The 18,810-nt window shown below is 36.6% G+C and overlaps 1 protein-coding gene across 3 annotated transcripts in view; it reads right to left on the bottom strand.

Moving 5' to 3' along the window:
- Window positions 1–17,738, bottom strand: part of Hex-A (Hexokinase A) — a 33,791-nt gene extending 16,053 nt beyond the window's left edge. The window contains exons 1-7 of one of the 3 annotated variants that reach the window (XM_028177772.2): window positions 17,452–17,738; window positions 6,369–6,531; window positions 6,086–6,267; window positions 5,807–5,980; window positions 4,937–5,036; window positions 4,030–4,219; window positions 1,768–1,973 (exon numbers count right to left, since the gene is read on the bottom strand). In XM_028177772.2, coding sequence (XP_028033573.2) covers window positions 1,768–1,973; window positions 4,030–4,219; window positions 4,937–5,036; window positions 5,807–5,980; window positions 6,086–6,267; window positions 6,369–6,531; window positions 17,452–17,472 — 1,036 coding nt within the window. In that variant the 5' untranslated portion in view covers window positions 17,473–17,738. Of the gene's footprint in view, window positions 1–1,767; window positions 1,974–4,029; window positions 4,220–4,936; window positions 5,037–5,586; window positions 5,687–5,806; window positions 5,981–6,085; window positions 6,268–6,368; window positions 6,532–7,192; window positions 7,354–17,451 lie in introns of those variants that run through there. The other 2 variants (XM_028177771.2, XM_089737528.1) reach the window with 2 other exon arrangements.
- Between the last annotated feature and the right edge of the window lie 1,072 nt (window positions 17,739–18,810).

Below are 18,810 nucleotides of genomic sequence, written 5' to 3' on the forward strand. Positions count from 1 at the left end.
GTAAGGTGAACCGCTAGCTAGTCTTCCCACGTGACACAATGAAATACCGATATGTACGTAAAACGTTGAATAAAAACTCTGACGTCCATTCGTTGAGCGCGTTTAGAATTTCGTTTAGTTGCCAAAATAATTCGACTCTTGAAAATTGATTTGCGGCGATCAGATTTTTTGCAAGTTTCCCACCTACGCCGTAAGCAAACTATATTTTTACTAACCATTTGAAATAATCCTTTCGTCATTCCTTTACTGTTTTATATTTGACTAGTGTTCGGAATTATCGAAATTCGACCATAATAACCTTAAACATTTAGGCTCATAGTATTATTATTTTTCGGTATTTACGAATTATTTACACGATGCTGATGATAATTTTACTTGTTACCGTATTAGTATTATAATTTAAAATGAATTTTTGATTTATTAATACATCTTATCACTCTGTTGATTCGCGCTCTCTCATTCACACGACGTACATACATTAATTACGTCGCGCCGCCGCGTCACGACATCAAACACGAGTCGAATTCTTATCAAGTAACCTGTCTGCCGAGATCGACCGAAGTCTCGGGTTTATATTACGTAAAAGTTTACACAAATGCGGTACATACATATACATACAGGGTGTCCCAAAATTCAACGATAAGCCGGTACCGGTGTATGATCGGGTCAATAACTACCCGTGGAAAAATAAAATAAAAAATCCAGCTCTTTTGGTTTCAAAGTTACATTAACTTTTTTGAAAAATGTTGTAATTTGATACCCTACATACACCTTATGATTAGATACTGTGGTTACAAATATGAACGCACGTCCAGTGAGAAATTATTTGGACCTAGAACATGTAGATCGATGGATCGGTCGTCTAGGTCCCATTGCATGGCCGCCCCGTTCTCCGGATTTAAATCCACTGGATTTTTTTTACTAGGGTTGCCTGAAAGACACATTCTATGCCAAACCAATTGCAACAATTGACGAACTGCGTTAAACTTTCATTAAAACAGTCTCAAAACCCTTACAACATATTACAAAAAAGTGAATGTAAGTTTAAAAAAAAAAGAGCTGGATTTTTTTATTATTTTTCCATGGGTAGTCTGTCATTGACCCGACCATACACCGGTATCGGCTTATCGTTGAATTTTGGGACACCCTGTATATGCGCGTTAAAAATTCGTATCTCAATTTTTATGATCGATGCAACGAAAATTCTACATTAAAGGTCGTATTGACATTGAATAACCCATAGTCACAGCCCCACTGAGAAGCCCACTGAGTTTCTCGCCGGATCTTCTCAGTGGCTCGCGTTTCCGATCCGGTGGTAGATTCTGCGAAGCACGGCTCTTGCTAGGGCCAGTGTTAGTAACACTTTCGGTTTGAGTCCCGTGAGTTCACGTTAGGGTTGCGCTGACATAGCCTCTCAAGGCTATCAGCTTAGGTAGAAAAAAAAGACATTGAAACAAACGGTTATAAACCTATAGCTATAGCTTAAGCATATTAAATCAACAAATCACAGGCCAACCACAGTAATTAAATCGACTTAAATGGCTTTTTTTAATACGCCAGTTCATTTTAAAATTAATACTGTATTCCTTTATAATATTTATTACTAGAACTTGTTACTGAACCGTTCGTAGCCGTATACCACGTATAGCCGTATACCACGCATATATTATCTTGATAATTTGTAAAAAAAAAAAAGTATAGCTTGGACATAATCAGCTTCTGTAAAATGCATTGAGAACATATTTCAGAATTAGATAAATATATTACCGAGTTCTTCCAAGACCTCCATGCAGCTGGTGAAGTCTCCGGGTTTATCGGATTCAATTTCAGACACGTATTTGGTATAGAAGCTGCCCCCTTCGAACAGAAGATCCGAACCTTGACCCCCGAACAGCAAGCCCATTCGAGTGAATTTGACGAGCGCCAGCCGCACCAATTCACCCAGGTACATGCCAGAAATCATCTTCTCTTGACTGTCGGAAAGGAAAATAAGCATGAAATAATTAAAAACCGAATAATGTTTTGTAAATTTTAAAAGCACAAGAGGTCCTACCACCATTTTTCACAACATTCTTTTATCATCATTCAAACAATTAAATCCGAAAACACAAGTATCAAAATTAGTTTTTCCTCGTAGTGTTGCCAAATTTTAAAAATAACCGGTTTAATAAATGACTTATTAACTAGAAAAACCAGATTGTTTCCGTGTCGGATTTCATATTTTGCGAATTCTTTTTAAAAGACAACTCTTCAATGCTGTAGATAGATTTGTATACATTGATTCGTAGTCATAATTACTACATACTATATAGTCATTAGACCTGCCATTGCCGGTCCCAAGCCCGGATGAGAAAAGAGGAGGGCTGGCGTCGGTATGCCACCTACCCGACCGTAAAAATATAACGCCAAGCAACGGGCGGCGGTTAACTAACCCGAACTAGGGCTCCAGTAACCCACAGGAACTAATCACCACTAACAATTTTCCCAAGAAAACCTTTACGTATTCCGTAAAGGTCACGATCCTCGGCACTTAGGAACACGACGCACGGAGGAGGATACAGTCATAATGGGTATTGTTGTCGCGTGAACATTAAAGTTTTTCATATACATAGCTTCATATTGCATTTACAGTTAGACGACCACGCCTCTGTTATCGTGCAACGCAATTCGGCCTTGTACTTTCGATACGAACGGCCGCGTACTTTTTGTAATTTGATGTTGTTTGACGAATGTACAGCATAGTCGGTGCAGTCTTGGTTATCGGCCTAGCTCTGTTTGTTCGAATCAAAAGACATCTGACAGATCAACGTATGAAGGATGACTGAGAGATAAACGTTATTATCTTTCGTTAACGTGTCTGACACGATAAAGCTTAAGGAAAATTACTTCAGGAAATACGAAGTCGAAATTCGTTGAGTTCGAGAACTGAACACGCACGTTCTAAGTTCACGTTACCGGGATTCCCGACAACAATCAACTGGTTATTATATTGAGGAAAACGATTATACCGGGGGATTTTTTTTAGTCAGACATTAATTTAAGCAACTAAGTTCTAAATCGTATCTTTCGACATTAAGGATGTACAAAACCCAAAACAAGGAAAACGAGCTACTGTATCACTTAGATTAAACAACTTTTTATGTCTTAATACGAGGGTTATTTACAAGTTTCATTATTTTTATAAGTTGTATTTCGGAAGGTAGCGGCTTGGCTCTGCCCTTGGCATTGCTGAAGTCCATGGGCGACGGTAACCACTCACCGTCAGGTAATGCCGTAGGCCGTAGGGCAGTATGCTCCTCTGCCTACATGGGCAATAAAAAAACAGTGAACGAATGATGATAACCTTTTGTTTATCAATAAAGGTCGTTAGTATAGAAGTAGGACTTTTATTTGTGAAAGTGCACAAATGTGGGAAAATGAAACAAAAGCGCTGCACGTAACTTCTCGGGATCTTCCAAAAAGTCCACTGAAAAAATCTCAATAAATGACCACCATTTTACTAAGATTATATTTGAGTCGTCTATTATCAAAGGCGGCAATCTGTACATTTGGACAAAAAAAATTTATTGATATGTCAATACAGATTTATTTGAATATAATCGTCTCCTTCAAAGAATACGGTTCAAAACCTGCATTAAATAAAGGTTAATAGTTAACCTGTTATTTATCTAAGATGTCGTTCCGAAGAGTTTTGTGACTGCCAATGGAATACAAAGTCAATAATTCGTTTTTCTGATTTACCAATCATTGTCCAAAAGTCAGATTGCCGCCTTTGATAATAGTCGACTCATTTCATCCCATATAATCTCATCTCATTTCATTTAATTTCATCCCAGTTGATTAATGTCTCAAATTAGTCATCTTCATTTCATTTCATTTCACTCCATATTATCATTTTTCATAAAAATAAGAATAAAATTAAAAATAAGACATGACTTAAAGGTCTTAGTAACCAGGTCATAAATTCCCTTAAAAAAAAAGTATAGAAGTAGCTTATTATAACAAATCATAACATCGAATGTAGCTTACATTTGTTTGCCAGGGTTTATGGACGTGACGTCCACTTCTCTATCGAACTCGGTCCGCACGAAGTCGAGGCTGCCGTCATCCCCAAACGCCCCCCACTCGGTATTAATGAGCAGTTCCTCTTTGTCAGGTTCGCCATCGAACAGCTCACAATTCGCTGTTTTCTCGACGTAACAAGCGTTGCTGCCAGTACCTTCGAGGTCAAAAACAATTTTACATTGGTTTATTTACAAACGATTACTTATAAATATGATAAAACCGTTTCGGCAATATTCCTTTTCATGCACCATAAAAGCTTAATAAGTTGAACGTGTAAAAATGAAAATATGCCTTATCGCGTTACTTTGATTTCTGAAACACTTTACGGGTGATCCGATAACAGTCGCATCACTGTGACACGACTACACAATGATACGGCTCTTTTTCGAGCTATTTAATATTTTTGACCAACGATAAAATCTAGACAAGTACAAGTAAAAAACTAGTATGGTTGTGGTTGATTTTCAATCAATTTAGACATCTAAATCTAATCATTATTGAAAAACTACACAGATATGAATATATTTCCAAACTCAGCACGATTATGTTATGTTTCGTGTTAGAATTTAAGCCGAGAAGATACTAATGTGTTTGAATAAGTACATAACGTAGAAATGTGCAAACATTTGTATAAAAATGTTACGTCACGATATCGCTTCAGGTTTTTGAACTCAACGCGATCACCCTTTAACAGATCACTAAATATTTACCGACTGTTTGAACGTTTTTGACCTTCTCGTGGTCCGTCCAAAGGGCAACTAAGCAACGTAGTTGTTAACACAAACACGTTCGTATTTCAGAGCATTTCGTTAGCTGCAAAACGAGCACAACAACGTGACACAGATATACACATCCAATAAACGAAACCTACCAACGATGAGTCCTATTTTGCAGTTGTGGTTTTTCCATGCGCAGGACATCAATGTACCCGTTGTATCATTCAGAATAGCGCATATGTCAATCTGTACATCCTATAAGAATGAAAAAAACATGCATTCTATAGTAAATAGAATTAATTCCATTCCAGAGACATATATTTAGACCATGAAAATTAGTAGAAAGAAGCCCACAATGTTGAGGATGATTTACCGTAGAGGCTTTCAAATTTTTGTCTTATCTTTACAGAAAAAGTTTTTTTTTTTTCTGAAGGTTAAGGTTATTTAAGTATATCATTTTATTTATTTTCGAGTTGTCGTATTTGAAACTTTTACAGAGTTTGAAATTATTCGGTAATGAGTAAGATGAAAATGCTTAAAAATTAAGCCAATTAACAAAGTTGTTTTTGACATGCACAACCCGATTATTTGATGAGGTCCGAAAATCATAATCGTTGAGAAATGGGAAAGAAAAAAAAACCAATGGAATGAAGAATCTGATTTCAATCATGCAATATTTAATTCAGATTAATACTCGTAGGTTTGCGTTTGCGGTTCGTAATAAAATTTGAAAGCCTATACGTGGCTCTCAGTTGACTCCGTAGTCATGCCTTAAGTAAGAGAGCTGGTATCATCGCCAACTCACCGATTATTACGCTGATTCGGCAATTTCGGTTCTTATGGGCACAAGACATAAGGGCGCCTGTGGCATCATTAAGTATGCCCATCACATCTATAGAAACGTCCTGGAAAATATCTGTTCATAAAACAACCGTTTCTTCAACCGGGCGCGAAATATTAGTCTCTTTTAAAATCCCAGACTAAATTGGTTGATGTAATGTTGAAAAAGTGATAAATGTACGTACCCCTCTTCTGGCGATAGCATCTTTAAGGCCCTGTACAACATCTTCGCCGACCACACCGGAACAAGAGAAACCTTTAGTCCATCTTTGTAATACGCCTTTTGTAAGACCCAGTTGTTTTAGTGGAAAACTGAATGTAAATCCAAGTGCCAATCTCTCTTCATAAACTCCATGCTCCTATTTACGAAGCGTACGTTTTTTATTTTAATTTCGAATAAATATTACAATGAAATAATAAAAAACACTTTTCAAAACATTTTATGTAGTTAAAATTACAATTACCTTCATAAAATTTGCTAAACATTCGGCTATGTGGTCAAATAGGGCAATGCCGGTGCCAGTCATTATATGTTTTGGTATGGCATAGATTTTGGACTGCATATCAAAATGGTTTTCCCCTAAATTTATTATTAAAACTCTGAAATTCGTTCCACCTAAATCTAATGCCAAAAATTTACCTCTCTCTGAAACGAAAACTTTTACTTTAAACAAACTATTCAAATGTAACGTGAACAGGTTATTTTCATTAAAAATATAATTAATTTCGACAATTTAAATCTTTCACCTTTTCCGTTGGGTAAATCTTGTATGTATGTGATCCAGCACTTTACTGTAGCTTTGTCATGATCAGCGCGGCTAAGCCCTTTCTTCAAATCGTTATGAAGCCTGCACATTATTTCTTTGATTTGTTTGTCGGTCATCTTTAGGACTTCGCATTCTTCGCGAATCTGCAGAACAAAAATCGGTCTAACATAAATAATATGTACACTTTCAACCTACGCGCCAAAATGACCTAAACATTGACGTGGAAGAGTGGAAGTCTGTTGCTAATTTTAGACCTTATTAAATAGTCGAACTAAGCGCAGACTTCATGAAATGACGACGAGCAGACCAAATCTAATGTAATATACCTAAGTAAATAAAGTTGATACTTCAACTAATTCCCTTCTAGGTACTTAATTCTGAGCGTAGAAAACTTGCTTTTGTGTGTGCAAGGTTTTGGTGGTTGTTCATGGGTTCCGGTGGCCGACAATTGTTTGTAAGAAATACTTTATAAACATTAATAAAGACAAACGAAAAATATGTAGTATTCGTAACGCTAATCCGGCAGTAAAAATTACATTGCGCATGCGCAGATTTCAAATTTACGAATTCAATGTAAATTTTATGAGATACATACTTTGTTACATAGTTTAATGTTTTTTTTTAAATATGGGCTTTCATTTATAACACATGTGACCCTCTCAGACGACATAAGCTAGCATTAATCATTATCGCGGACGAGTTTCACAAGGTCAAAGCGGTCATTACAACACTACAGTTGCTTTCCAATACGGAGCCGGCACTCTGCACACATTAAATAAATTATAGCATTAGAATTACACTTACCCTTTGTAAATTATCAACAACTATGCCCATTTTTTATAGATATTTTCCTTACTTAACGCCAATAGGGAATCACTTTAAACACAACTTCAAATTTACAAATTACTACACGTCTTGCCTCTACAGCAAGAAAATGAAGAATACCGATTCTTGTTGAAAACGAACAACAAGCATCGCTCACGCCTGCGGGCTGCCGTCCGCTAGCGTTCAACTCACACATGCGCAAGTTTCATTCATGATAGTGAACTATTGTCATCTCACTCTTAAATCCTTCAACGAAATGCGTGTGAACAGTTAAAGCGTATGTAGAAAATAATTAAAGTTCATTTTATGTTATAGAAAAATCATAACAATATAAGAAACAAACAATATATTATGTAATTAAAACAACAATTTAATATTTACTAATTTTCAAAGAATATATTATTATATTTTTCTGTGTCTTTCGGCAACAATCCCAAGACGTGCCTCTCAGCGCACCATTCTGATTGGGTAACGTGAGGGCTCGCTCATGACGTCATACGCATTCCTTGTGCGTATTATATTAAACGTATTTGTGTTAGTGTATTGCTCAGACTAGATTAAGGTGCCTACTGCTAAAATGTGTATTGTGGCGGCATACCTACGTAATGCAAAATTTCTGATTGGTTTTTGTAAATAAAAATGCTAAGTCATTTATTTGAATACTTTCAATTATATTTAATAACCGAATATATCGTTTTTTCTAATTGAATATTGAACTTTGATCGAATTCGATGTGAACTAATTTAATGTCATACAAAAATTGTAACAAAAATGTTATATTTTTTTTACGTTTAAAAACTTACAATTCGTAAGACTGCATGTGTGATGATAACTAACATTCTTTATTTATCATCAGATTTAAACGTTCTCTATGTTTAAATTACTTTTTGTTTAAATTAAGCTTTTGTTGAACGAAACTATCGTACGTATTGGTCACACTATTCTGTTACGTTACACTAAATAATGAATCCAGTCCGTGAGTAATTGGAATATCCCTAGGCCTTTAGACTACCAACGATTATGTAGGGGATAAAATAGTACTAAATTATTTAAGAAAAGATTATGTGGTTTTGTTCAGCTGAATACAATACCGCGTCTTTTCTGTTTTTTCCTATAAACCATTATTTATTTTAACTATTAGTTTGGCGGAATTTGGAGAATGTAGCACTTACTACATATTGAGCTTTCCCATTATTATAAGAAAGAGTACAGAATTAGTATTAATAATACTTGGACACTTTTGTGTCCCCTCGGACGCGTTTCTACCCGTCACCCCGATGGAAGTTAAGGATCTAATCAAAGACCTACGTCCTCGCAAGGCTCCCGGTTCAGACGGTATTTCTAACCGCGTTATTAAACTTCCACCCGCCCAACTCATCGTGATGTTGGCATGTATTTTCAATGCCGCTATGACGAACTGGTGGACGAATTCGAAGCTGGAACGAATTTCACTGGTGGTAGGACCTCTTGTGAGTCTGCGCGGGTAGGTACCACCGCCCTGCCTATTTCTGCCGTGAAGCAGTAATGCGTTTCAGTTTGAAGGGTGGAGCAGCCGTTGTAACTATACTCAGATCTTAGAACTTGTATCTCAAGATGGGTGGCGCATTTACGTTGTAGATATCTATGGGCTCCAGTAACCACCTAACACCAGCTGGGCTGTGAGTTCGTCCACCCACCTAAGCAATAAAAAAAAAACTATCTTTCCCGCCGTGTGTAGGTAAACTGTATGAGCGTCTGCTCTACAAACGCCTCAGAGACTTCGTTCCATCCAAAGGCATTTTTATCGATAAACAATTCGGATTCCGCGCAAATCACTCATGCGTAAAACAGGTGGACCGCCTCACGAAGCACATTCTCGTAGGGCTTAACCGACCAAAACCGTTATAGGTACACGGGAGCCCTTTTCTTCGACGTCGCAAAAGCTTTCGACAAAGTCTGGCACAACTGTTTGATTTTCAAATTTTTCAACATGGGCGTGCCAGACAGTCTAGTGTTTATCATACGGGACTTCTTGTCGAACCGCTCTTTTAAATATCGAGTCGAGGGAAGCCGCTCCTCACTGCGACCGCTCACGGCTGGAGTCCTGCAGGGCTCCGTCCTCTCGCCGCCCCTATTTAGTCTATTTATTAAGGTCATTATTCCCCTGTCGCCGCCGACCCAGTTAGCCTTATTGTTGACGACACGAACATTTAGTATTCCAGTAGAAACAAATCCCTAATCGCGAGGAAATTTCAGAGCGCAGCTGTAACTTTAAGATAGTGGTTCCGAACATGGCGCATAGACATCAACCCAGCGAAAAGCACTGCAAAGTGGAATCTCCTCACGGATTTTTTTCCCGGATTAGGAAGAGAAATTTCACATCCCCAATCACCCTCTTCAACCAACTCATACCCTGGGCCAGGAAGGTCAAATACCTGGGTGTCACCCTGGATGCATCCATGACACTCCGCCCCATAAAATCCGTCCGCGACCGCGTCGCGTTTCTTCTCGGCAGACTCTACCCCATGATCTGTAAATGGAGTAAAACGTCCCTTCGGAACAAGGTGACACTTTACAAAACTTGCACAAGGCCCGTCATGACTTACGCGAGTGTGGTGTTCGCACACGTGGCCCGCACACACATAGACACCCTTCAATCACTATAGTCCCGCTTTTGCAGGCTAGCTGTCGGAGCTTCGTGGTTCGTGAGGAACGTTGACCTAAACGATGACCTGGGCCTCGAATCAATCCGGAAACACATTAAGTCAGCGTCGGATACTTCGATAACGTTATGCGTCATGATAATCGCCTTATTGTTGCCGCCGCTGACTACTCCCCGAATCCTGATCACGCAGGAGCCAGCCACCGTCTACGCCCTAGACACGTCCTTACGGATCCATCAGATCCAATAACCCTTGCATTACACATCTTTGGCTCTAACACTAGGAGTAGGGACCCCGGTAACCGTAGTCGTCGAACTCGGCAGAAAGTTCGACGTGCAACCTAAACTAAACATCAGCCCGCTTAGTTTCTCGCCGGATCTTCTCAGCGGGTCGCGATTTCAATCTGGTAGTAGATTTTTGAGAAGGCTTAAACGACAAAGGGAAGATCTTCCACCGAGCGGGTGATATTTGCTCGGTAGACCGACGGTCCGAATGTTGTTGTTCGGAACTTGTGTATGCGAGCTTATCTTGATAATGTCGTAAGCGAGATTCAGGCATCTGTGGAATATCTTGCGTTGTATGATGGCTACCGGCCACAGATTCATTCGCGAAACAGCTACTCTTGAATCGTTAGGTCTCCTTTGGAGGCGCTCAGGTAGCTGTTAACAAATCCCACCCCTCCTGGCTGAGTCTTTACTCGCCCACCTACCCTGGTAAAACTGGAAGGGCCACCTGTAAATTCTGAAACATAAAAAAAATACTTTGTATTTTATTAGATTGTCAATAGGATATTTTACTTTGACCTCTGGTAGATAATAACGGTTGCTAAGCTCAGATAAATTTTAATATAGAAATATGTAATACGTTTTTATTAGTTTTTCGGGTTATGGTTTTTTTTTTAAATATCTTAATTCAGAGGCAAATCATTGTTTCATGTAAGTAGAATGTGCCATGAAGAGAATTTCTTGGCATCACAACGTGTGTATTTTTGAAACTACACCGATCAACCGTCACGATGACGCGACGTGGTTCGCACATTGATGTGCTTGTTTTCTTTGGGCTTGGCTACTGTAAATAAAATTTCGTACCAGAGGCACGGGCCTCTCGTTCGAGAAGTAGATGCTTTATATACACGCTACATATGTATTCAGTTTTTTTTAAGAGTCAAATGAACATCGTATGACGTTCACACTGTTGATAGTCGACGTTTTACATCTTGACTTATGTACAGGTTGAGTTAATGTATGTATAATGTAATGTATTAATACATTATGAAGCAACTTCAATAAACAATATAATAATACATATATCAAAATAATGATAACCAGAAACTCTCTTAGCAGTCGTATACTCTTGATGGAGTGTCCTGCAAACAGCACCAATATTCACATAATTCGGAAATGAACTTTATAATTGTTTTAGTGTCATTTATTCATATTTTATTTTTTGAATGTATTTAATTTCATTAAATTATGTACTTCAAACTACAAAACGGTCGTTAAGAAAGACGGCATTCATTAGCATATTAGACAAAATGTGTAAATTTAGTAATTAGTCATGTAACAAACAGATTTTCATTTTGCAAAATGAGAGCAGTGTTCATTCTTGTAGTCCTGTAACTAGGCCGGAGATCAACCTGGGGGTAGCTACCAGTTTTATGTAATTAATGTAATTACGAAAGCACATACGTTCACTAATGATTTCCCCAATGAAGGAATAAGATTGTGCAATAAAATAAATATGTTACCTGCACATTTATAAATCAATATAATCAATATTTTACCACCTCCATTTTTGTATCACAATATAATCGAACTTATCTTAGTCCTTGAACAATGTCATAGTACGGGTGTGCCAGACTGCAGACATCACTGTCACGCCACTTCACTTTGAATTCGTTTGATAAGCACCATATCGGCTTTTAGATAGCTATTAGCGCTGATACTGGTGATAGTTTTAGCAGGAATTTACGTCAATCTAGAGCAGCGATTTCCAACCTGCCATACCTGTAACTTTAACGTATGGTAATGACGGAAATACTAAGAAGTTAAAACGGTTACATATCTTACAATGTTAAATTTGAGGGTTATGCATAAAATTATTATACTTCTCAAAAGTTTTATTACAAGGTAGGGGAACGAAAAAGATTGAGAAGCACTGATCTAGAGAATCGCGTTTAAAGCTATAGGTAATTAATTACGAGAGCGATGTAACATCGATTTAATACTTAAACGCAATTAATAAATATTAATTGCTCAAATATGTCGCGAAATTGGATTGGTGACTGAAAAATAACATCGATAAACTTTGATCTGTCTTTGGGATATGGCATTCTTATCGTGGTTCTACGCATGTCGAAGGAGAAGAATTATAATTGTTTCGGTTTATTGTGATAATAAAATTTTCTTTATGTAATAATAGGTTGGGGAAAAAGTCTTTTCGCATTATACCTAGTCTTGCCATAAATACTGAGACAAAGGAAAACAAAAAAATCTATGGCAAATAACATTTATTACTTTTACAGCGTGTTAGTTTAATACATAAATATAAAACAATTTAAAGTATAAAAGCTTATTCGAAGTGGTCTCTACTGGCTGCAATACAGTCCTTTAAACGTTGAGGCCAGTTATCAATAGAAGCACGCACTCTTTTCATGGGAAAAATTTTCACTGTCAATCGTACGGATTGTTTTAGGTACTCCAAATTATCGTGGCGTTTAGAGCAAGCCGTACTCTCTAAAACTGACCATAAATCATAATCCAGCGGATTAAGATCGGGACTAGACGACGGCCAGTCTTCAGCTCTGATGAAGTCCAAAACGTTCGTTTCCAACCAAGACTGCGTAGACCGAGCTTTATGACCTGGCGCCGAGTCTTGCTGGAAAGACCATTCTTGATTATTGAACATGGTGTTGTTAAGGGGCTTCACTACCTTCTCAAGAATGGTATCTTGACACAATTGTGCCGATGTTTTGATACCTTTTTCACAAAAGTATGGCTCGGTCACTCCTTCATAGCTAATACCCCACCAAACCATCACTGAAGTCGGATAGTGCCCACGTTGCACTCTGTCGACTAATTGGGAAGCTTCCTTAGAGCTTTGAGCATAAATACGGTCATTTTGTTTGTTTAAATATTGCTCAATTGTAAACATTTTCTTATCCGTAAACAAATTTTTTCTATGACCTCCCTTTGCGTACCGCTTCAGTAGTTGTTTCGATTTTACCACCCTATTCTCTTTTAAATTATCAGTTAAGAAATGACCAGTACGTCTTTTATAGGCTGCAAGTCCTAAGTCATCTTTTAAAATACGCGACATGGTTCTAGGTGCTATCATCTTTTGCTTTCGGACAGGATTTCTTCGAATTCTTTCCCTTACTGCTTTGACCACCCTTTTCGTACGAACACTACGTGGACTGGTTAAATTGCATTTGACTCCATACCTAATTTGTGTAATGCAATCACAGCGATTCGGTTTTCTTTATCACCCCACTCCATTTTAATATCGCAAAATATTGTACAATGTATTGGCGCCAAAATGAGAAAACTCAATGAGCAATCATATAAAAATGACAGATTCCAAATTCAAATGTAATATTTTGTTTATTTTTAATTGTAACAGTATTTATGGTCAGACTAAGTATAGTGTGTATGAACTTGTAATAAAAACTCTTTGGCTATACAATTTGTATCTGGCTGGTTTTGGTATCATTAAAAGTTTAAATTTCAAACAAGTTAATTCCATATTCAATTTAGGAAAATGTTTGATTTTATTTATTTTTCGTACTGTCAAGATGAGTGAATCTAATGAAAAAATTTCGATACATTTTAAAATTTTACTACAAAAAAGGTAAAAATGCAACGCAAGCCGTGAAAAAAATTTGCGATGTTTATGGACCTAGTGCAGTGTCTGTGAGAGTAGCACAAATCTGGTTTAAGCGTTTTCAATCCGGAAATTTTGATGTCAAAGATGCACGTCGCTCTGGTCGCCCTATTACGGATAAAATGGATGCCATTTTTGAAAAAGCGGAGAAAGATCAGCATATCATTAATTACGACGTAGCTGATGAACTGGGAACTGACCACAAAACAGTTTTGGCTCATTTGAAAAAAACTAGGTACACAAAAAGCTCGATATTTGGGTACCTCACGAGCTCACTGAAAGAAACCTAATGAACCGTGTACTCATTTGTGATCCTTTATTACCACGTAATGAAACCGAACCATTTTTAAAGAAGCTGATAACTGGTGAAGAAAAGTGGATTACGTACGACAAAAACGTGCGAAAAAGGTCGTGGTCAAAGGCCGGTCAGGCTTCACAGAATGTTGCAAAACCCGGGTTAACTCGATACAAGATGGTGCTGTGTATGTGTGGGACTGGAAGGGCATTATTCATTATGAGCTGTCATCACCAGGCAGGATCATCGATTCTGAACTCTACTGGGAACAACTGATGAGATTAAAGCATGAAGTTGAGAGAAAGCGGCTGGAATTAATCAATAGAAGGGGTGTGGTTTTTCATCATGATAACGAAATTTTGGGGCTTCTGATCAAAATACCGCTGACCTGAATAACCTGACACTGCCTAAAGAATTCTGAAGAGACCGAAACAGGTGGAAATCTGAGGGTGCAAGGTTAGGACTATACGGCAGATGCATTAACACCTTCCAGCCAAGCTCTCTTAATTTTTACTGAGTGGCTAAATATGTGTGAGGTCTCATGTTATCATATCAAAATATCGGTCTCTTTAGAATTCTTTAGGCAGTGTCAGGTTATTCAGGTCAGCGGTATTTTGATCAGAAGCCACAAAATTTCTATAGCAATGGGATTATGTCCTACAAAATGGCAAAAAGTTATGGAACGAAATACTACCTACATAATTGAGTTAAATGTAAATAAACTATATTAAAAAAAATTGTGAATTTTAAAAAATGTGAAGAAACTTTATCCCTAACCTATTATTTATGTTCAAAAGTGCACGCACTAACTTGAAAGAGGAAAATAATTACCCAACACATCATAAATCTATAAAGAGTAATGGTCATGTGTGAGTTTGTTGTCTAAACTAGAACTTCACTGTTTAGAATATGGAACTCGATGTGATTGGCTATTTTCCTGGTAATATAAAATAAAAAAAGCAAGTAGAAAATCTAAAAATTGGGACTTAGTACGTACATTTTTCAAATATTACATGGCTCTATAAATATATTATGTTCTTTAATTCTGATTCCACGATTGTAGGTTATCATTACGAGTTGATAAATTTTATTAGAAAACAAATCACCGATTCTAACTAGTTCAATCCGACAAGGCAATTTGAAATCGGAATGTGTAAATTTCCTACTCACACAAAAAATCACGAATTTAGGCGTAATTTGTATACAGCATTGACATGACTACACATGATTCTGTGATTTTTTTTAAAAAATCTTCGTAATTCTAGTAATAAACGATTTCTTGATGATTAATAAAATATTCAATAATACAATAAGAATCAAATCTAATTTCATTTTAAATACTACTATACCATCATCTAGAGTCGAATGAGAAACTTTTTTTTGTGGCCTGGCCATTAATATTTACGCTTAGAAATTATGCCTGAATTTATTACACGAAAATAATTCCACTATGCCTGTATAAACGTACATTTCCGATTCTCAGTTCAGTTCTAATATTTCAATAAAACTTTCAGCTCATGAACCTAAGTCTCAGCAATAGCTAAGAGGAGTCTCCAACTATGGTTACGCTGCACAACGACCTGGAACTTTTCGGCTGCATGAATGAAGCTTATCTTTTTTTTATTGCTTAGATGGGTGGACGAGCTCACACTCCACCTGGTGTTAAGTGGAGCCCATAGACATCTACAACGTAAATGCGCCACCCACCTTGAGATATAAGTTCTAAGGTCTCAAGTTTAGTTACAACGGCTGCCCCACCCTTCAAACCGAAATGCATTACTGCTTCACGGCAGAAATAGGCAGGGTGGTGGTACCTACCCGCGCGGACTCACAAGAGGTCCTACCACCAGTAAAGCTAAGTAAGCTTCTGAGACGTTTCAACAACTCTCCCAACAACTGTTAAAGAAACCGGAAAAGCAAAGTATATATGGGCGCAAACGCCACTATTGGCAATAATTAACATAATAATATATAGTTTAGTTTATTCTCTGTTATTGTTTATTTATTATTAGCAAGATGAAACTGTTATTTTATCATATTTAATAATTAGCAGACACCGTTTTGATCTTGAATATGTTGAGAATATGTTTAATGTTTATATTATTGTATAAAAACACAAATGACTGTATAAATAATTAAATATGAATAAAGCATAAATATTAATAATAATTTATATTATAATTAACAGTAATAATTTAATTAAGTAAGTATTGTACCTAATTGTTATGCAATGATGTTGTTGGCGCCATCTATTATTAGGCTGGATAATAACAATGTTAGTTTATATTAGTTAAAAGTATGTAATTTATATAAAATAAATTAATGTCAGAGTCATGTAAAATCATTAAAATGTGTATTGTGAATATTAAGCCATACTTTGTGAATTGTTTCGCAGTAATTACATTTTTTTGTATAAAAGAAGCTGTAGTTGTTATAACCATCACAAAATGGCTAATTGTGTAAAGACTAGACGTGGCTTTTTCTAATAAACAAGTAATGAGTTTTGTAGAATTGTATTGTATTTTCATTATAAAAGAACTTATGTGTGAAAACCCTGGCTTAACGCCGACATATACTAGATATCCAATACCTTTAAATTACGTGGATTAAGTAACATACCTAATTATTCGCAGATCGTTAATTTTATTAAGTTAAACAGATCTAATGTTGTTTAGCTTATTAATAGAATAAAATTCAAATTTTGGTACATTAAATATTGATACAGGTAAGCAATTATTAAATTTAAAATGATCATAGTTCATTAGTAGCGACTTACTATTCGAAGCTCCTTAAATAATAATGTTAATGAAATAATAATGTTAATGTCGTCACAGGGAAATGTCCAATGTTCGCAACCACATAAATAAATAAATAAATATATTAACGTAAATGAAGTTAAAACAATGGAATTCGTGAAAACTTTAGTCCCAGTAGAAGAAACACATACACAAGTTGAATAAAATGATTAAAAACTTGTAAATTGACGTCGCAAAATAAAAACGTTTACATTTGTATGACCTTGACGTATGACCTTAGTATCTAGAGGAAAATAGGTACACTTGTAGTTCTGACTTCTAGTTTTTTTTCTTACATGTATATTTTTACAGCTTCTTACAATAGTTATAGACGCAATACGGAATATTTTGACAGTCTGACTTTAAAATAAGGTTACGTAAATATTATTTATTTTAGATCTATTGAACGTTTATTTACAATAATGACAATGATCGGTAATTTTTCAAATCAAGCTAATAGTAAAATTACCATTTATGTATATTTCTATTACAAACTTTCGAAAGTGCATGATGATTTTATTGTAATAGTAAATTAACCACTAAATTGTGAATTATTTTATGCTATGCCACCTACCTAGAAACAGTGTTTTGGCAAAGTCACTGAACAAATATTTGTGTACTCACAACATCTCGTGCTTGACGCATATCGATTTGTCTTGTCAGTCTCGACGACTGAGATAATAGATGATGAACGACAAGTGCTGGAGTCCACAGGGTGCTGTCATAAATTCCACCGGGTACGACGATAAAGTTTATATCCGCGTTCAGGCAAAAACCGGTTCTGAGAACGTGTAGTCATGCACAAGTGAAAGGAACATAGAGTATAGTGAACGGTACAGAGCGACGAGTTGAAGGTCACCTTCAAACGCGGGCGGCATGAACGCAATTCAGCGCATGTGCACCACACCCTCGGCCTTGCCGTGTCGCGTCGCCAGCCGTCCTGCCTCGCGCGCCCCGCATTTTGTCGAGTGACGTTTCGGCCATATTACCCCGCTCACCGCGGCACCGTGCCCCTTTTTGATTTGTTTCCTTTTGATCACGTGTGCCCTTCACCACGTAACTTTATGTCAATCAATGTATAGAAAACGACATAGCTTAGAAATAGCGGGTTATGAAAAATACCTCATAAAAACTTATACCTAAAGCATTTTTTTTCATCCTGTCAATCTAATATATAATATAGATATTTTACCTAAGCTAATTCGCCTGAGCTCTAACATAAAGCTTATTTTAATGATAAAACGTGTAGATACACTAGAGATAATCTAGGTAAAGTTTCACTGTGTTTTTCGTTTTGAGATCTTTAACGCTATAATTCTCTTTAGGACACATTTCATATTGAATTTAATTAGCATAAGGTGGGTGTGTCATTGATAGCTGACGCGGTGACGTGCCTCCGTGCATGTACGCCAAAGAGAATCACACTAGTGCACACACATGTGTTCACCTCCCGAGATCTGCATTCCGTGCCTCGTATCACGCCGTACTAATACGCCTTAGCCACATAATAATGAATAGATATTAAATACTATTCATTGTAAAATTTTATGCAACGTTTTTAACACTTTCATATTTGTCTAGCATTCCAATGGCTCCATTGTTTTAAGTTGCATTTTTTGAACGGTCTGATGAACAAGTCATTGAAATGTTCTGATTGTTTTGATTCTGTAAACACTTGTTAAATGAGGTACTGCTATTTTTTTTTAATCAACATAATTTATATATTAGTGGTTATACGCTCACGGGCTTTGGTTACATCCCTATTAGACACAGGAAATAGTAGAGTCGCTAGAATAATTCAATAAAACTATCAGTACCTATGTGATATATAGATCATCAAGTCACGTTTATTGTTATAGGTACGTTCCGATATTACTGATTAAGGGTTTTGGACCGGATAATTTTTAATTACCTATATCAAAACCTAATCAATCTAAAGATAAAATGACGCTATACTTAAAAGATACATGACTCATAAAATAA

The sequence above is a fragment of the Bombyx mandarina genome, chromosome 23 (genome assembly GCF_030267445.1).
Source record: "Bombyx mandarina strain Sakado chromosome 23, ASM3026744v2".
NCBI lineage: Eukaryota > Metazoa > Arthropoda > Insecta > Lepidoptera > Bombycidae > Bombyx > Bombyx mandarina.